The following is a 14,318-nucleotide window of genomic DNA, read 5'->3' as shown; positions in this document are numbered from 1 at the left end:
GGGTGGCTCCCCCCACCGAAGCGTCTGGAGGCGTGGCTGGCAGAGCTCAGGGTGAGGACCCGGGCTGGGCTCCGAAGCTGCGGGATGCAGAGGGTCCAGCGCTCCGAGCGGCAGACCGATGAGGAGAGAGGCGCCGGGGCTGACGGGCGCACCTGGAACTGCCGTGTGACTGGCGATAGAACAGGTAGCGTCTCAGCCAGGCCCTGGACCCGGCCACCCGGGCAGTGTGGTTGGAAGCCGGCCGCCCACCGTCACAGCTGGGGGCGCGGCTAGCCCCGCTGCACCTGTGAGGCTTCTCCCGCGGGCACGGCCAGCCTGGGTCTGCCGCCCTTGGGGAGGGGGCGTCCTGGGGCTGCAGGGAGGGCCGCGCACAGGGGAGGGGTCCGCGAGTGGGATTACTGGGCCCCGTGCGCAGCTGATCCGGCTTTCATTTTTTGTCTTTGTTTCTTGTCTTTTCCAGCCCTGTTTTCTCATCTCACCTTTGTCTTCTCTTGGCCGTTGTGATTCATGGAGTTCACCCGCTCTTTGGTTTCTTTGCAACATAAAAGTACCTTGGGTATAATTTTTTTTCTGTTTCTGGAATAATTACATCTTCCATATGGCATTCTTACCTGCCTTTTTCCCTGTTACACTTGTTTGCTTCTCTTGTTATTTGGTGTAGACGCCCTTCTGCCTGTCCTGGGGAATGATGCGGGGAGTGGAGCAGGGAGGCGGCTTCCCCGGGCCGCGGAGGTGGGCCTTCTTGGCTTCCAGCCCTGCTCGCCTGGGCACTGGTGTTTGGTCTGCTTGTTTGCTTTACTTCTGCAGTGATTGTAGGTACACAGGAAATGGCTCAGTCAGCACACACAGGTCCCACCTGCCCTCCCCTAGTTGCCGTGAACATATGGGCACAAATTTTGGGGTGGGCATGATTTTCGTTTCTCTGGGGTGCGTACCCAGGAGTGAGACTGTTGAATCCTACCCTATGACTGTATGTTTCGGTTTTAGTAAGACACTCCAAAGCGTTCCCCAGAGGGCCCGCCCCCCTCCCACCACCCTGCCTCAGGGACTTTCAAAGCCTCTTCACCAGCCCCTGTCCCACGAGGTGAGTGAGGAGCACCATTCCACTGGGGTCTTAATTTGCATTTCCCTGGTGACTAATGATGTTGAGCATCTTTTCATGTGCTAATTGTCCTCTCTTCTTGCTGAAACGTCTGCTCACATGTCCCTTGCGCATTTTTTAACTGCACAGTGTTGAGATTCCAGCTCCTTGCACGTGCAGACGCCAAGTCCTTTGTCACCTGGCCCACGCCGCAGATTCCCGAAGGGGCTTTCACGGAGCAGAAGTTTGCAGGTTTCACCAAGTCCAATATTCTCATTTTTCCTCTTACGGATTGTGCTTTGGCATCAAGTCTAAGAACGCTTCCCTCGCCCCAACCCCCAGGGCTGCTTCTGTGCTGGGTTTTTGTTTTTTTGATAGTTCAAGTTCCTTTTTATTCCTTTTTTGTTTGTTTGTTTTTGTTGTGTTTTTAGTTTCACGGGGAGAATTTAGTGATTCGTCAGTTGCATACAACACCCAGTGCTCATTACATCCCGTGCCCTCCTGAATGTCTATCCCCCATCCCCCTAACCCCTCCCCTCCAGCGACCCTCAGTTTGTTCTCTAAAGAGTCTCTTATGGTTTGTCTCCCTCTCTGTTTTTGTCTTATTTTTCCTTCCCTTCCCCTATGTTCATCTATTTTGTTTCTTAAATTCCTCATATCAGTGAGGTCATATGATACATGTCTTTCTCTGATTGACTTATTTTGCTCAGCATAATACCCTCTGGTTCCATCCACATCGATGCAAATGGCAAGATTTCATTCCTTTTGATGGCTGCATACTATTCCATTGTATATATATACCACATCTTATTTATCCATTCATCTGCAGATGGACATCTGAGCTGTTTCCTAAGAATTTTATAGATTTACATTTTACATCTGAGTCTGTGGAGGGGGAAGGGAAAGCGGAGGGAGCAGGGAGAGAGGAGGGAGGAGGGGGAGGGAGATTCGAGCAAAGAGCAGAGCACCTGCCTGGTCTCTCCTGCCCTGTAGTTAGGCCAGTCCTAGCTTCGTGAGCCCCACCTGTAAAGCAAGACCCCCACCCGTTTGGTGTGCCCGGGGCCCCAGTGCTGTCCGATCCAGCCTCATACCAGCAGCGTCTGTGTGGCCCCGAAACCCTCACTGTGGGATCCCGACCCTGAGTCCTGCCACTGGTTACCTGTCCCCGGGGGGAGTTCGCCCGGGGCTTCTGGCGTGCGTGTGTCAATGGAGAAACCCCTGGACTCAGGAAGGCGGCCTCTCACACGTGGCCGTAGAAGAGCAGCCTCGGGGGGCACGAGGCTCACTCTGAGGTGCCGAGAGCCACGCGCACTCCCGCCGGTTCCCTCTTCCTGCACGAAGGCCGCTGTGGTCTTCTCTGCTTTAAAGCCTGTGGTCCATGGCCGCAAGGAGGCCATCTGGACCCCAGCAGAGAATGTTCGTGGTTGGATTTCCCCCGACGGAGCAGGCACTGACGTGCATGGGAAGACTTGTGTCTGCATCTCCCCACCTGGCCTGCTGCAGACTCCCGAGGCTGCCCGTCCGTCCCGTCCTGCTGGGGAGGCTCTGCGCTGCCCCCCGGCCGCCCTCCCTGCCTGTGGCTGGCTGACCCTCCAGGGGCCGGGCAGTGTGCCTCATGCGCTCCTCACACCCACAACTCTCCGGCTCAGTCTGTGGTGCTTAGTGGAGAGCCTGGGTCCTCTGCTGGTGGTTGGCACGAGCCGGCCAGCGGGCCCCCTGTTCAGGCCTGAGCCCGGTCTTATGGCCGGGGCTGCGGCAAGACCTCGGTTTCCCCTCCTGTCAAGACTGTAACAGGACTCACACTGGCACGTGTAGGGCCTGCCTAAGACGATGGCGTGTGAGGCGGGCAAGGGGCCTGGGCGCACGGGAGTGGCGATGAGAACACGTGGGGACCCCCCTCCATGCCCCCTTGTAGAGCACAGCTGGGAATTAGCGGTCCTGCTGTGACCCCAGATTTGTTCCAATGAGAGCCTTAGATACCTGTCTTAGGAACAGGAGGACTTCCCCAGAAACGGAGGATCGGCGAGTGGCAGGGCGCCAGGAGGCTGGAGACATACGGTTCCAGGGCTGGGTTCCGGGATCCCACCGCGTTTCCAGTCGGGAAGGCAGTGGAGGCTCCCCAGGCCCGACGGAGACCCTGGCCCGAGCTGCTTCCACAGAGAAGAGCTGCCGTTCACCAAGGCGGCCCCACGGGCTGCTGATGGTGTCCCCTTTCCCGACACTGCAGGGGGACTGGGTCCCAGAGCAGCCTTCGGGAGGCCCGCTCCACCCCTGACCTGCACAGGACGGGCGACACGTATGAGCTCAGGGCCCAGTTGGGTGGTCCGGTCCAGGCCCCAAGCCTATCTTGCCGGCAGTCACGTGGAGCAGCATTTTGGGAGGGACCAGCTATTCCGTGAGCCCGTCCCACGCCTGGCCCTGCCTGCCTCTGACCACACAGCATGGAGAGAAGCAGGCCCAGCAAGGAAAGCTCACTGCAGAGCCGAGGGGCCTGGCCCCGGGGTCAGCACATGGGGCCGGGAGAGGGCAGCCGGCAGGAGGTGGGGCGCACAGAGAACAGGGTGCGTGGAGGCTCCCTCTGCCCCGGTGGGGGCCCGTCTTCCTGTCTGTCATTACTACTTTGTGTGCTCAGTTCTGGGCCCTGCTGGACTTGTTCAGTTGTGCTCCTGGGGCAGCCCCACCGCTCTGGACAGCCTGGCTCTCGGGGACGAGCAGACGCCCCGTTATGTACGGGCAGTGCCGTGCTGCCCGCCCGCTGCAGTCTCTCTGCGGTCAGACGCGCGCCTCTCCCATGTGCCAGGAAGGTGACGCTGATTTGCTGGGGTTGCAATGCATGAAGTACCCCCCCACCCCAACATCCCCTGCATCTAGAAGAGCTCCTGGGCTTCCCCACCTCCTCCTCTCCCCGGTGATCCTGTTTCCTTGGGGCCTCGTAGGCACTGACAGCTACCAACTAGCACAGAGCCCTCTGTGAGCAGGGGAGAGATGGTGGGGAAGGAAGAAATGGCAGACCCTGCACACGTCTTCCAAACTGCGGAAATTTTCTGACCTATTATACTTCCCATGTTCTTCCTTATCAAGTGCTTCCAGACCAGCTCTCTTTATAAACAGGGCCGTGTCTGGCCCTCTTCGGAAGATGTGCTTATCTGTGGCCTTACAGAGAAGCACACCTTCAATCTGGGAGTCTCGATCCAGAAGGATCTAGAGCTGCCCGGCCACATCACAGATGGTCGCAGGGCGTGCCGGGCTGCCGTGGCCAACGCCCTTCGAGGTCATCTCCAGACAAGTTTCACAGGTGTCTCCCTACTCTGTTTAGTGCAAAAGAAGTCTCGTCGCGTCCCTAGTTAACATGGTCGTGTTCCTGGAAAATGCCTTGCAGAGGTCAAGGCCTCCTCGAGCAGCCCACTATCTCAAGAAATCCATCAGAGAGCTTCACCGAGATCCGAGGACAGGCTGGCTCGGCCAAGAAGATGCTCTTGAATTCCCCTGCTGTCGCTCACCACTCCTCCTCTCAGCCCTGGGCTTCAGTTCACTGTCTATAGAACAGGCAGGTGACTGACCCGAAAGGGTGTCGTTTGGACGAATGGAACGACCAACTGCAACCCAAGTGTTGGCTGTGCTGTGGCTTACTGTGGCTTAAAGTCAAGTCAGACCTGCATCAGGGGACCCCGGAGCCCTCCCCAGGAGTCCTGCCCATTCCCGGGGACTTGCCCCCAGGAGCCCTCCAGGTCTGACTCCCGAGGTGTTGGTCCAAGCAGGGGAACCCCCCGCCACCTGCAGCTGGCTCGGTCACATCCCCTGTGGCCCCGCAAGCCACTCACTGGACCCTGTGAGAGCCAGGGCATTCACAGAGTGAGAACATATTTTATAGGATGTGTATGTGTCAATGTGTGTAACAGAAGAGACCCTTCACAGAACAGTCCCCGCTGGGGACCACGCAATCTGGCATCTTCTGTGTCATTCTATTCCAGTCTATTCTACTCATTAGGGAGAAAACGGTAGTTGTGAGCCACTAGGTTGACCTCCTGAGCGCATCTCAGGAATCACCCCCGCCCCAGGCTTGAAGGACCCGGCAGAGAAAGCCGTAATAAGGGCTTTGGGTGAACACAGTATTTCTTTTTCAGAAATGTAAGCACAGTAACATTCAGCATTAGATCCAGGTTTCTCTGCTGTATCTGCACCTTGCGCTCAGGCCGCCCCCGGAGCAGAGCCCGCTCCCTCGATGCTCCAACACAGTAACCCTTCCTCCAGAGGCGTGAGGACCACACCCCACCAGCCCAGGAAGCCTGTTCCAGTCAGTTTGGGGGCGATCCGGTGCTTACCCCACCCCACGAACGTGGGCTTCCTCCTTATGTGGTATCTGAAGCCCAGAACCTTCTCTGCCTGGCAGGGGTGGGGCAAGGTGGCCTGGTGGTTCAACGCCCGGGCTCTCAGGCCCGCCAGCCTCTCCGAGCTGACCTTGGTGAGTCTGGAGGCTCCTTTTCTCCAGAACGAAAGTTACCATCTTCCAGCCACATCCCGGGGCCGGGTTGTGTGCCGTGTCCCGTTTGATGCCGTCTTCTGTGAAAGGGAGTCATAATCCCCTCCTCCCTGGGAGAGAGGGCACAGAGACGCCCAGCACACACGGAGTGCAGAATAAATGCCAGCCGCGCTTTCTTAGGATGACTCCTGTTCTTTTTACAGACCCCTCCCCCGATCTGCAGGGGCCCACGTTCTTCTCCCCTGACACATGCTGAAACAATGCTAGCCAGCAGGAACAAATCACGAGAAATGCCCACCCAGTTCACATGCAGAGAGAAGGGAGGGGGAGGGCAGTCTCTGGTCCTGATGTTGGCCGCCTGCCCCCCAGGTGGACCTATTGGGTCCTGATCCCTTTGGGGGCTGGGAATCCCCAGGGGTTCGAGTTCACTGGAGCAAAGCTCCTAGTCTGCAGCATTAGCTCCTGGTTCTGGAAATCCAGCCGTGGGGAGGGGAGCAGAGGGACGTGCAGCATGTCTGAGGTGGCTCCTTCAGGGGACCACCCTTCTGGGCTCAGGGTGCTGGAAGGGGCAGGGGAAGAATAGGGGGTAGGATGGCAAGGCTCGGCTTTGATTGGTTGCTCTTCCCTCCCCTCCCCCTACACCTGGGAGGACAGATGGCAGCAGAGATCTCTGGCCTAGGAAAGGCTGTGGAGCCCAGATGTCATGAAGTGATGACACTCTGGCCGCAGGAGCCCACGTTCATCGTTTTAAGGGATGCCCAGGACGGCGCCAGCACGCGGCCCTCCGTCCCGCTGCCTTCCTGCACGGCTGGGGGGTTCCAGGCTGCCTCGGAGCAGGGAGCCCAGCCCGGGTCCAGATCCCGGGGACTTCTGGCCGGCCGCCGGCCCGGAGGCTCATCAGCACGGCAGCCATGCAAGATACACGATTCCTCTCCCGGGGTCTTCAAAGCCAGGGCTCCAAGTGCCGCCCAGCGCCCGGGCTCCACGCCGGCAACCGGCCCCCGCCCCGGCTCAGCCCCAGGTCCCAGCTCTGCCCCCGCCCCGCTCGGCACGCCCCACCCCAGATCTGCTGGGACCAGCCCTCCGCTCCTGCAGAGCCCAGAGCTGCGCCGATGGAGGACGCTCGGGACCCGCTGAATTGGGGCATCGCCGTGTTCAGAACGGACGAGGGCGCCGCGCGTGGGGATCGCTGGCCCCGTGCTTCGGCTGATGTTATGACGTGGTTGCGACGTTATCAAGAGAGGCGTGGGGGGCGCGCTCTCCGCAGGTGCCATCTGCCCCACCCCTGCGTCCGCATGCGCATGGGGGCTGCCTTATTGGTACACTAGACTCCTCCCCCGGCCTCAGCCGATTGGCTCAGGGCTGGGCACATGATCCAAGCTGGGCCAATCAGGGTCTTCCTTGCAGGTACTTCCGGGGCTCATACAGGTGCTGCGTGGCGTGGTCCACCTGCTCTCTGCGGTGGGAGGCGGCCCTGTGTGGCCGATGTCAGCCGATGTCAGGCTGCCTCCTGCCTTCCGGTTCCCCGTGGGGTTTGGCCCGTGGGGAAGCCCTGCCGGAGATGGGGGGGAGTGGGGGTCACCAGCCGGGGTACCTGTTCCCTGTCTCTGGCTGTGTCCCCCCTGAGGTCACAGCTCCCCATGTCTGCCTCGCCCCTTCAGGCTAGGGGCCTGCCACCCCGCGGTTACCAGCCTGGGGCATCACACTGTCCCTTGTGGTTCCCTTAGCAGCTAGTCTCTTCATTAAACCCTCCTGGAATTACCCTAATCGACGGTGCCGTCTGATTTCTGCCACCATCCTGGTCCCCCATTGGAATTGTGCACCAGAGCAGAGAAGAAGTTGAACTTTGTGCGGGTGGTGGAACTGAGGACACGTCCACCGTGTGGCTCCATTGGCCCGTGTGAAGCAGATGAGGGAGGACGCATGTCCCTTCTCTGGTTCCACGCCTGCCAGCCCTGTCCTTACAAGATGTCCCGGCAGCCCAGCATAAATTTGCTTTTCTGCTTAAAGGGTCCCAGGTCATACTGTTGTGTGCAACCAGAAGTCCCCTCTGATACATCACGTGCAACATAAAATCTTGTAATTGCTTCAGACTAGTTTTAAAACAAAAACAGAAGGATTTTCCTTCCTTCTAGCTATTAACTTTTCCACAAATCCAACACTATAAAATGTTGATTACAGGTGCTGTTAGAGGAAGGTGGTTTTTAGTGGAACCAAGCAGGATGACTCAGGCCACTGGAGAAGGATGTCCTGTGACAGAATGCAGACACACCAACGGTGGCAAAATGGGAGGAGAGCTGAATGCGCTGGCGTTGACACATGATGCCTCTCAGCTGAATTTCTGGGGATCCCCCCTCCTCTCTCCTGCACCTTCCAACCACTTGACCATCTACACACATCCTGGGCCCTGCTGACGTCTAAACTGGCCCACCTTGTTTTGTAGGCCGAGAAGTTTAGTGCTGGAGCCAGGCGGAGGACATGGATGCAGGAGCTATTCCTGCAGGTGGCTTGGATCTGAAAGGTCTGTGTCATAACGTGTGACATCCAACTTGGACAGTGAACAATTTAATACAAATTACGATGCATTTTTTGGGGGTTTTCTCTTGGCCCACCTTATTTTTACAGGTACACAAAAAAGACTATCGGGAATGTTGAGTAGCTGGAGTTATGATTCATGCGAAGATGCAACTAAGCAATGTCAACACAGACATTTGTGCACAATCCCAGGGATCCGGGACCATCCCTGAGAGCCGCCTTTTGATCAGAGTGTCTGCACATGAGGGCCGACCGTGGAGGAACGGCTTTCCTCACCACATGTTGTGTCGGATGGAGGAGATCTCTAAAGATATTAAGCATATGTATTTATAAGCAACCATCAACATATGAGCACTATTGCTTTCTTCAAACGTTAAATGGCAACTTCACAAAATCTGTCCACGCCGATGTGCTCTGGACCAGCTTAGGAATCTGTATAAGCCCCGCCCTAAAGACACCCTTGGAGCCAACAGGGACGGTGTGGCAGTGTGCCAGCGAGTGAGGCCCGACGTTATAAACATACCTGCACGGGCCGTTTGTGAGTGCCACGGGCGGCCGCGGGACAGACCCCCTGGTTTGCCTTCATGTAAATGCCGCGGTGTGTGATGGTCGATGACACCGGATACTATCTGAAGTAAAACACACGTCCACTTGTTCCCCCGACTGACAGATGGGACCCTGTCACTGCTTGCTTTCTTTCCGGCTGTCTCTTGCACAGCCCCCGTGTAATTCTCAGGGGGACTTGCACTGCGGGTTCGCCGACGTTCCGGTGACTGTCTCGTGTCCGGGTCAGTGCGCCCATCCCGCACAGAAGTGCCTTCACTCTGCTACTACAAAGGGAGTGGCATCTTGGGTTCAGGATCGCTTTCCTAACAGTGACAGTGGTTATTTCCTGAATTAGCTCTTGCAGTGATGGCAAGTTACCTGCTTTGCTTCCTTCCTAACACCATGCTTGTGGTCTTGACCCGTCGGCAGGCAGCGACACCAGGCCTCCCTGACACGTCCTGGGTGGGAGTCCTCCGCCCTCCGTCTCCAGGCTGCCTTCCGGCTCTGCCCAGAGCTGGCGGGCACCTCGGAACGCAGCGCCGGCCCCCGGCAGGCCTTCAGTCTCCCTCAGCAGGGCCCACGCTGGCTGGGACACAGGGGTCTCTGACCTTGGGGGGTCATTCACGAGTTCGCCGTGGTGCAGGCCCACCCCTGCTGTTAGGGATCCACTCTGCTCCTGTTTCGGTGTTTCCATCCAGGGGGTGGAGCCCACGCTCTGGGGACCCTGTCCCTGCACAGAAGCTCAACATGGCCGTGGCCTGGCGGCCTCTGGCGGTCGTCTCCTTCCCGCGGCAGTACATGGTTGCCCCTCAGACACTCTGGCCCCGGCTGGTGGCCAGACATGACCCGCCCTACCAGGAGCTGCCTCGGGCACTTGTCACGCCCAGCCTGCCCTGCGCCCCAGGGAGGGCGGGGGCCTCAGTCCCCAGAGCTCTGGGCCTGTGGGCTGCTGGTCACACAGGGGGGGTGCCCTGGGGGGATTCACATGCCACACTGAGGGCACTGCGTCCCCTTTGCCTGTTAGATGTGTGTCATATCTGTGTCCTGTGTCGTACATGCAGCCACAGCCTGGGAGGGGAGGGTCAGAGGGACCTTCTCATCTCTCCGCCTCTTTAGCAGCGAAGGAAACCAAGGCTTGGGGCAGTTTCATGGAGAAGGTGCTGGAGAGAGGGGAGCTGGTGTCTGATTACTGGGCACGCTCTGGCGCCGTCAGGAGCACCATGTCCTGTTAGCGTCCCTGCAGGTGGACGTCTCTGTCGGCCGTTGTCACGACCAGCCCCTCTCCATCCCTCAGCTCTGCCTGGAGGCGTGTGGCCTGGACCTCAGGCTCCCAGGACAGCAGAGCCCTGCCCACACTGCCCTGTCCTCTGGTTGACCCTGAACTTTGCTTAAATCCTGCAGGCGCCAGGGACTTCTCAGGCTCTTGAGTCGCCTCGCACCTGCTGGAAAACGCCAGGACCTTGGTCCCCCATGGAGCTGCTCTCCAGTGCTGGATACCAGTCTCGGCTTTCCCAATGGAGAAACTGGGCGGTCGGTGCTGAAGGGCGGGGCTTTGTCCCTGTGCCCCCCAGAGCTGGAATGAACGGTGCCTGGTCACGGCCAGCCATCAAGGGGCACTGGCTGAATGAACGAACCCAGGGAGAAGCCGCAGTTCACTGATGCCATTACCATGCTTGCCCTTGAGCATCTGCTGGGAGGTCTTCCTTCCTGGACTCTCTCACAGGCCTTGTTTATCTGCGTCCTTCCCAAGGAGGCCATGAAGGTGTGCGCCTGCCGCCAGGACGCGGGGACATCCCTGAGGCTGGGGCTAGAAGTGCGCACCTGCTGGGGCCTTGGGCATCCCCCACCGTCCCATCCCCATGCTTTTGGTCAGTGGTAACTTCAGCACAGACATGATTATGAAGAGGGGGACCCATTACACAGACTGTATGGATCCGAAGACCGCAGACTTCATTTCCTTTCCAGTTCCAAAGTGTTTCACACGCAGCTGTGTGCCCAGACTTGCTGTGGAGGGAACAGCACCCTGTGCTAGGAGGTGTCGTGGCCTCTCGGGCTGGTGGGGTGACAGGTGACGGAGTGACCACAGGGCTCCAGGGCCAGGCGTCAGGTGGGACGCCGGGCTCCCCATCGCTGGGCAGAGTCACCGTCGTGGATCATGGGGAAGCCGGCCGTCTGGCGCTTCAGAGAACTGTGAGCTCCTGCACCCGTGAGCAGGGCCTTACCTTTGGTTTTTGCTGGTTTGCGGTCGTCTGCTTGGCCGTTTGGGGCGAGAGTGTTGGCATTCACTCCAGGAAACGCACTCTGGGATGGAAGCACTTACTCCCCCTGGGGGCTGGGTTTAGGGAGGTCAGACCTGCCTGGTCATGATTAATGGAGATAAATCTGCCCAAGAGAAGCTAAATTTAACAGAAACTTCAGCCCTCTGCTTCTGCACTCCACCCTTGGCCGTGGCAGGCAGCGGGTGTTTCTGTTGGCCAGGGCCCAGACACCATCAAGAGGTGGAAAACAATCTCCAGAAATCTGAAAAATGTTGAACAAGGAAAGAAAATGTTCAATCGACCAAAAGAAACAGTCTCCACCGCACCCTCTGAGTTTTGCCCTGCTGGTTCTGGGAGGAAAAAATGAGAGACTGAAGGAGAGAAATGTGCCTCGAAAACACGCGGCCCGCGGAGACAAGGACAGAGTGCATCCGTCCCGGAATCGCAGCGCCGGACAGACCCTGCGACCCCCTGGCACCCCCACCGCCGTGAGGAGGGCCCTGCCGAGGGGGGTGGGGCTCTCCCCAGGCTCCCGGCCCGGCCCGGCCCAGGCGGCTGTTGGGAGAGCCAGCACGTCCTCTCTGTCTGGACTGTGGACACATGAGCGTCCAGGTGTGATGTGAACACCTCTCCACATGTCACCTGATAGGTCATCTCTCCACAAAGATGTGCTGCTGGGACACAGGGTGCCCCGGGAGGCACCCAGCGGAGGTGGGAGGGTGGGGGAGCCTGGGGGGAGGTGGCACGGCTCTCAGGGTCTCCGGGCAGGTCCTCGTCACGGAGCATGAAGGGGAAGTGCTGGAACCCCACACTAAGTAACAGAACTGCTGGCTCGCTGCCCTTGGAGGCCTTGTCTCCGGCAGGTTCCACGTCTGGCTGGAATGGGGGGTCGTGGGGGAAGCACCAGGGCCCACACTTTTGGCCCTTCTGGTTTTTCTGGGACGAAGGAGTGCTGAGCCAGGTTCCAGATGTGCTCGCTCTTCCTGGCGTGGGCCTGGGGACTGACCGTGGGCAGCAGGGGGACAGAGTGGCCACAGGGAGTCACTTCCCCTCAGGGACCCCCTCCCCACCGGCACTGGGTGCAGCTGTGCCCAGTGCCAGGGGTGCACTCTGGGTGGGCTGGGGGAGGCTTCCAAGGACGTCCCCTGGCTGCCGTGTGGAGACCACTCCCGGTGCGCTGTCCTAACAAACAGGCATATGGCGAAGTGGTGGCGTCAGGTGCTGACAGGGGCCAGCTTTTGGAAGGATTGGGCTTTGAGGGTCCAGGGCAAGGCCTGAGAGCTTGCTGTTGTTCCGAGCCCTGCAGCTGTGCTGGGGCGACCCAGGCCCAGAGGGCGGCGGCTCTGTGCTCCCGGGGCCCCGGGGAAGCTCACAGCTGCCCATCTGGCTAACGGCCCAGCGTCAGGCCACGCACGCCCTCCCTGTGCCGAACACCCCAAGCCACGGGAGGCTGAGGAGGGGTGTCTCCCCGGGACACGAGGGCCTTTCCGTGGGTCAGCGGACCCTCTGCTGCCTGCCTCCCCCCAGAGCTCTGCCTCAAGGGTTCCATTGGTTCTCAGGCCCTGGGCCAGACCGCAGCTCGGTTACCTTCCTCTTATCTTACAGAAAACTTAACCTTTTAACCAAAGTACAGAGGACAGAATTCTAGGGGCCCCAAGACTTCCACGTGTGGGGCCCCTGTCTGGAATACTTTCCCCCGTGGAGTGTGGGCGCCATCTGTGAACACTTCACATGGCAAGCAGGGCTTGGTGAGTGTAACTCAGGTTGCTGGCTGGGCACTGCGGACTTAATCCGAAAGGAGATCCCTTGGACGGGCCCAGCCCAGCCACCTGAGCCAGACTCAGAGGGCATGGATGCTCCCGCTGGCCTGCAGGAGGCCAGTGACCCCGCTGGCCTGAGAGCCACCAAGCCGGGCGGTGCGGGCGGCCTCCCCAGGCCAGGAGCCTCCCCAGGCAGGACCTCCAGAAGGGGACACAGCCTGGTTGTGCCATGCTAACTGCTGCCCCACAGGCCTGGGGCTGGCGAAGCAAGTACGCTGGGATTATTTGTTACGCAGCAACACCTGACTGCTATGGAAAGCAATGCAAACACACGGTGGCACGGTTAGCAAAACCAGACCGCAAAGAGAAGGGACTGAAAACCAGTGATGACGAGTCCATCCAGATGGGACTCTGGGTCGCCTTTCAGGTATTTTCTGTTTCTCTCTCTTGTATATTTAGCAGCTGTATTGAGCTACAGTCAACATATGACACACTGCGTGTTTTCCGATGGTACGGTTTGGTCGGTTGGACGTGCGTTTACTCCCGTGAAGCCTGCACCACTCTCTCGATATCGAACCTGTCCGACTCCCCCAGAGTTCCTCGTGCTCCTGTGAAGTCCCTCCCGCCCGCCCCTGGCCGTCCACGCCACCCCCAGCTGCATGGTGACACCTGTCACCATCTACTGCAGGAGTCCCCGCATCTCGGTGACCCACGCCGAGCTGTGGTCCGGAAGCAGGTGACCCTCCTGCAGCTCCTACGTCACCCCCCACCCCTCCCCGCACCACGTGGGCATTGTGTCATCTTGTACCATCACGGGAAGAGGGGTGAGGACAGGGCAAGAGAAATTTTGAGATGAGACAGACCACATTCACATACCTTTAATTACAGTGAATGCTTGTAATTGTTCTGTTGTTACGAGTTATTGTAACTTCTCACTGATTTATAAATTACACTTTGCTGCAGGCATGTATGTGGAGAACAGTCTCTGCAGGGTTTGGTTCTGTCCCTGGTCTTGGGCACCGGCTGGGGGCCAGAAGCAGCCCCTGCAGATCAGGGGGGCTCTGTGCTCTCACGTCCAAGGATTTTGTGTCAGGGGAATCATGCCGTCCGAACTCCTTTGTTTAGTGTTTTACTCTCTTGGGCCTCCAGTCGGGCTGGTCCTCATGCTGCCTTCTAGTTCAGCAAGTTCAAGTTCATCTGCAAGGTCAAACCTTCTGTTAATCCCATCCAGTGACTTCCCGTAGCGGACACCCACTTTTCGTGTCCATGCCTCTGATTTGGGTCCTTTTAGCCTCTCCACTGCCCTGTGTAAGGGCTCCTTGAACGCACGGGGTCAAGTTAGGACGATGGCCTCCGTGTCCTGTCTCCTAACACCGTCATCTGCGTCACATCACCCTGTTTCAGTCGACTTTTCCTGCCCTAATGGGTCACACTTGCCTGCTTCTTGGCATGCCTGGTGAGTTTTCATTGGATCCAGACATCATTGTGCGCGTCACCTCGTCGGGGCTGCGTGGTTTTGCATTCGTGTAATGATCGGTTTCCTGCTCCGTGCTCCCCTGTCCTGCGTCTGTCTTATCAGCCTGGCCAGACTCCAGGCTGGGTCCGAAGCTAGACCTCGTCTCCGGACAGGGAGCGGGCCCGGGGGGGCTCGGCTTTGT

The 14,318-nt window shown here is 58.7% G+C and overlaps 1 protein-coding gene across 4 annotated transcripts in view; it reads left to right on the top strand.

The window, feature by feature from the left end:
* NDUFA10 (NADH:ubiquinone oxidoreductase subunit A10) overlaps positions 1 to 14,318 on the top strand; it is a 116,932-nt gene that overhangs the window by 75,512 nt on the left and 27,102 nt on the right. Inside the window, exon 10 of one of the 4 annotated variants that reach the window (XM_064587387.1) lies at positions 10,044 to 10,316. The exons of 2 other annotated variants lie outside the window; for them this stretch is intronic. In XM_064587387.1, the coding sequence (XP_064443457.1) occupies positions 10,044 to 10,301 (258 nt within the window). In that variant the 3' untranslated portion in view covers positions 10,302 to 10,316. Of the gene's footprint in view, positions 1 to 4,288; positions 4,445 to 10,043; positions 10,317 to 14,318 lie in introns of those variants that run through there. One more of the 4 variants, XM_064587388.1, reaches the window with a different exon arrangement.

The sequence above is a fragment of the Mirounga angustirostris genome, unplaced genomic scaffold (assembly GCF_029215605.1).
Source record: "Mirounga angustirostris isolate CCGP_5_RB_7025 unplaced genomic scaffold, mMirAng1.0.hap1 SCAF_3, whole genome shotgun sequence".
NCBI classification, from domain to species: Eukaryota; Metazoa; Chordata; class Mammalia; order Carnivora; family Phocidae; genus Mirounga; species Mirounga angustirostris.
This window is presented reverse-complemented; position numbering and strand designations above follow the sequence as displayed.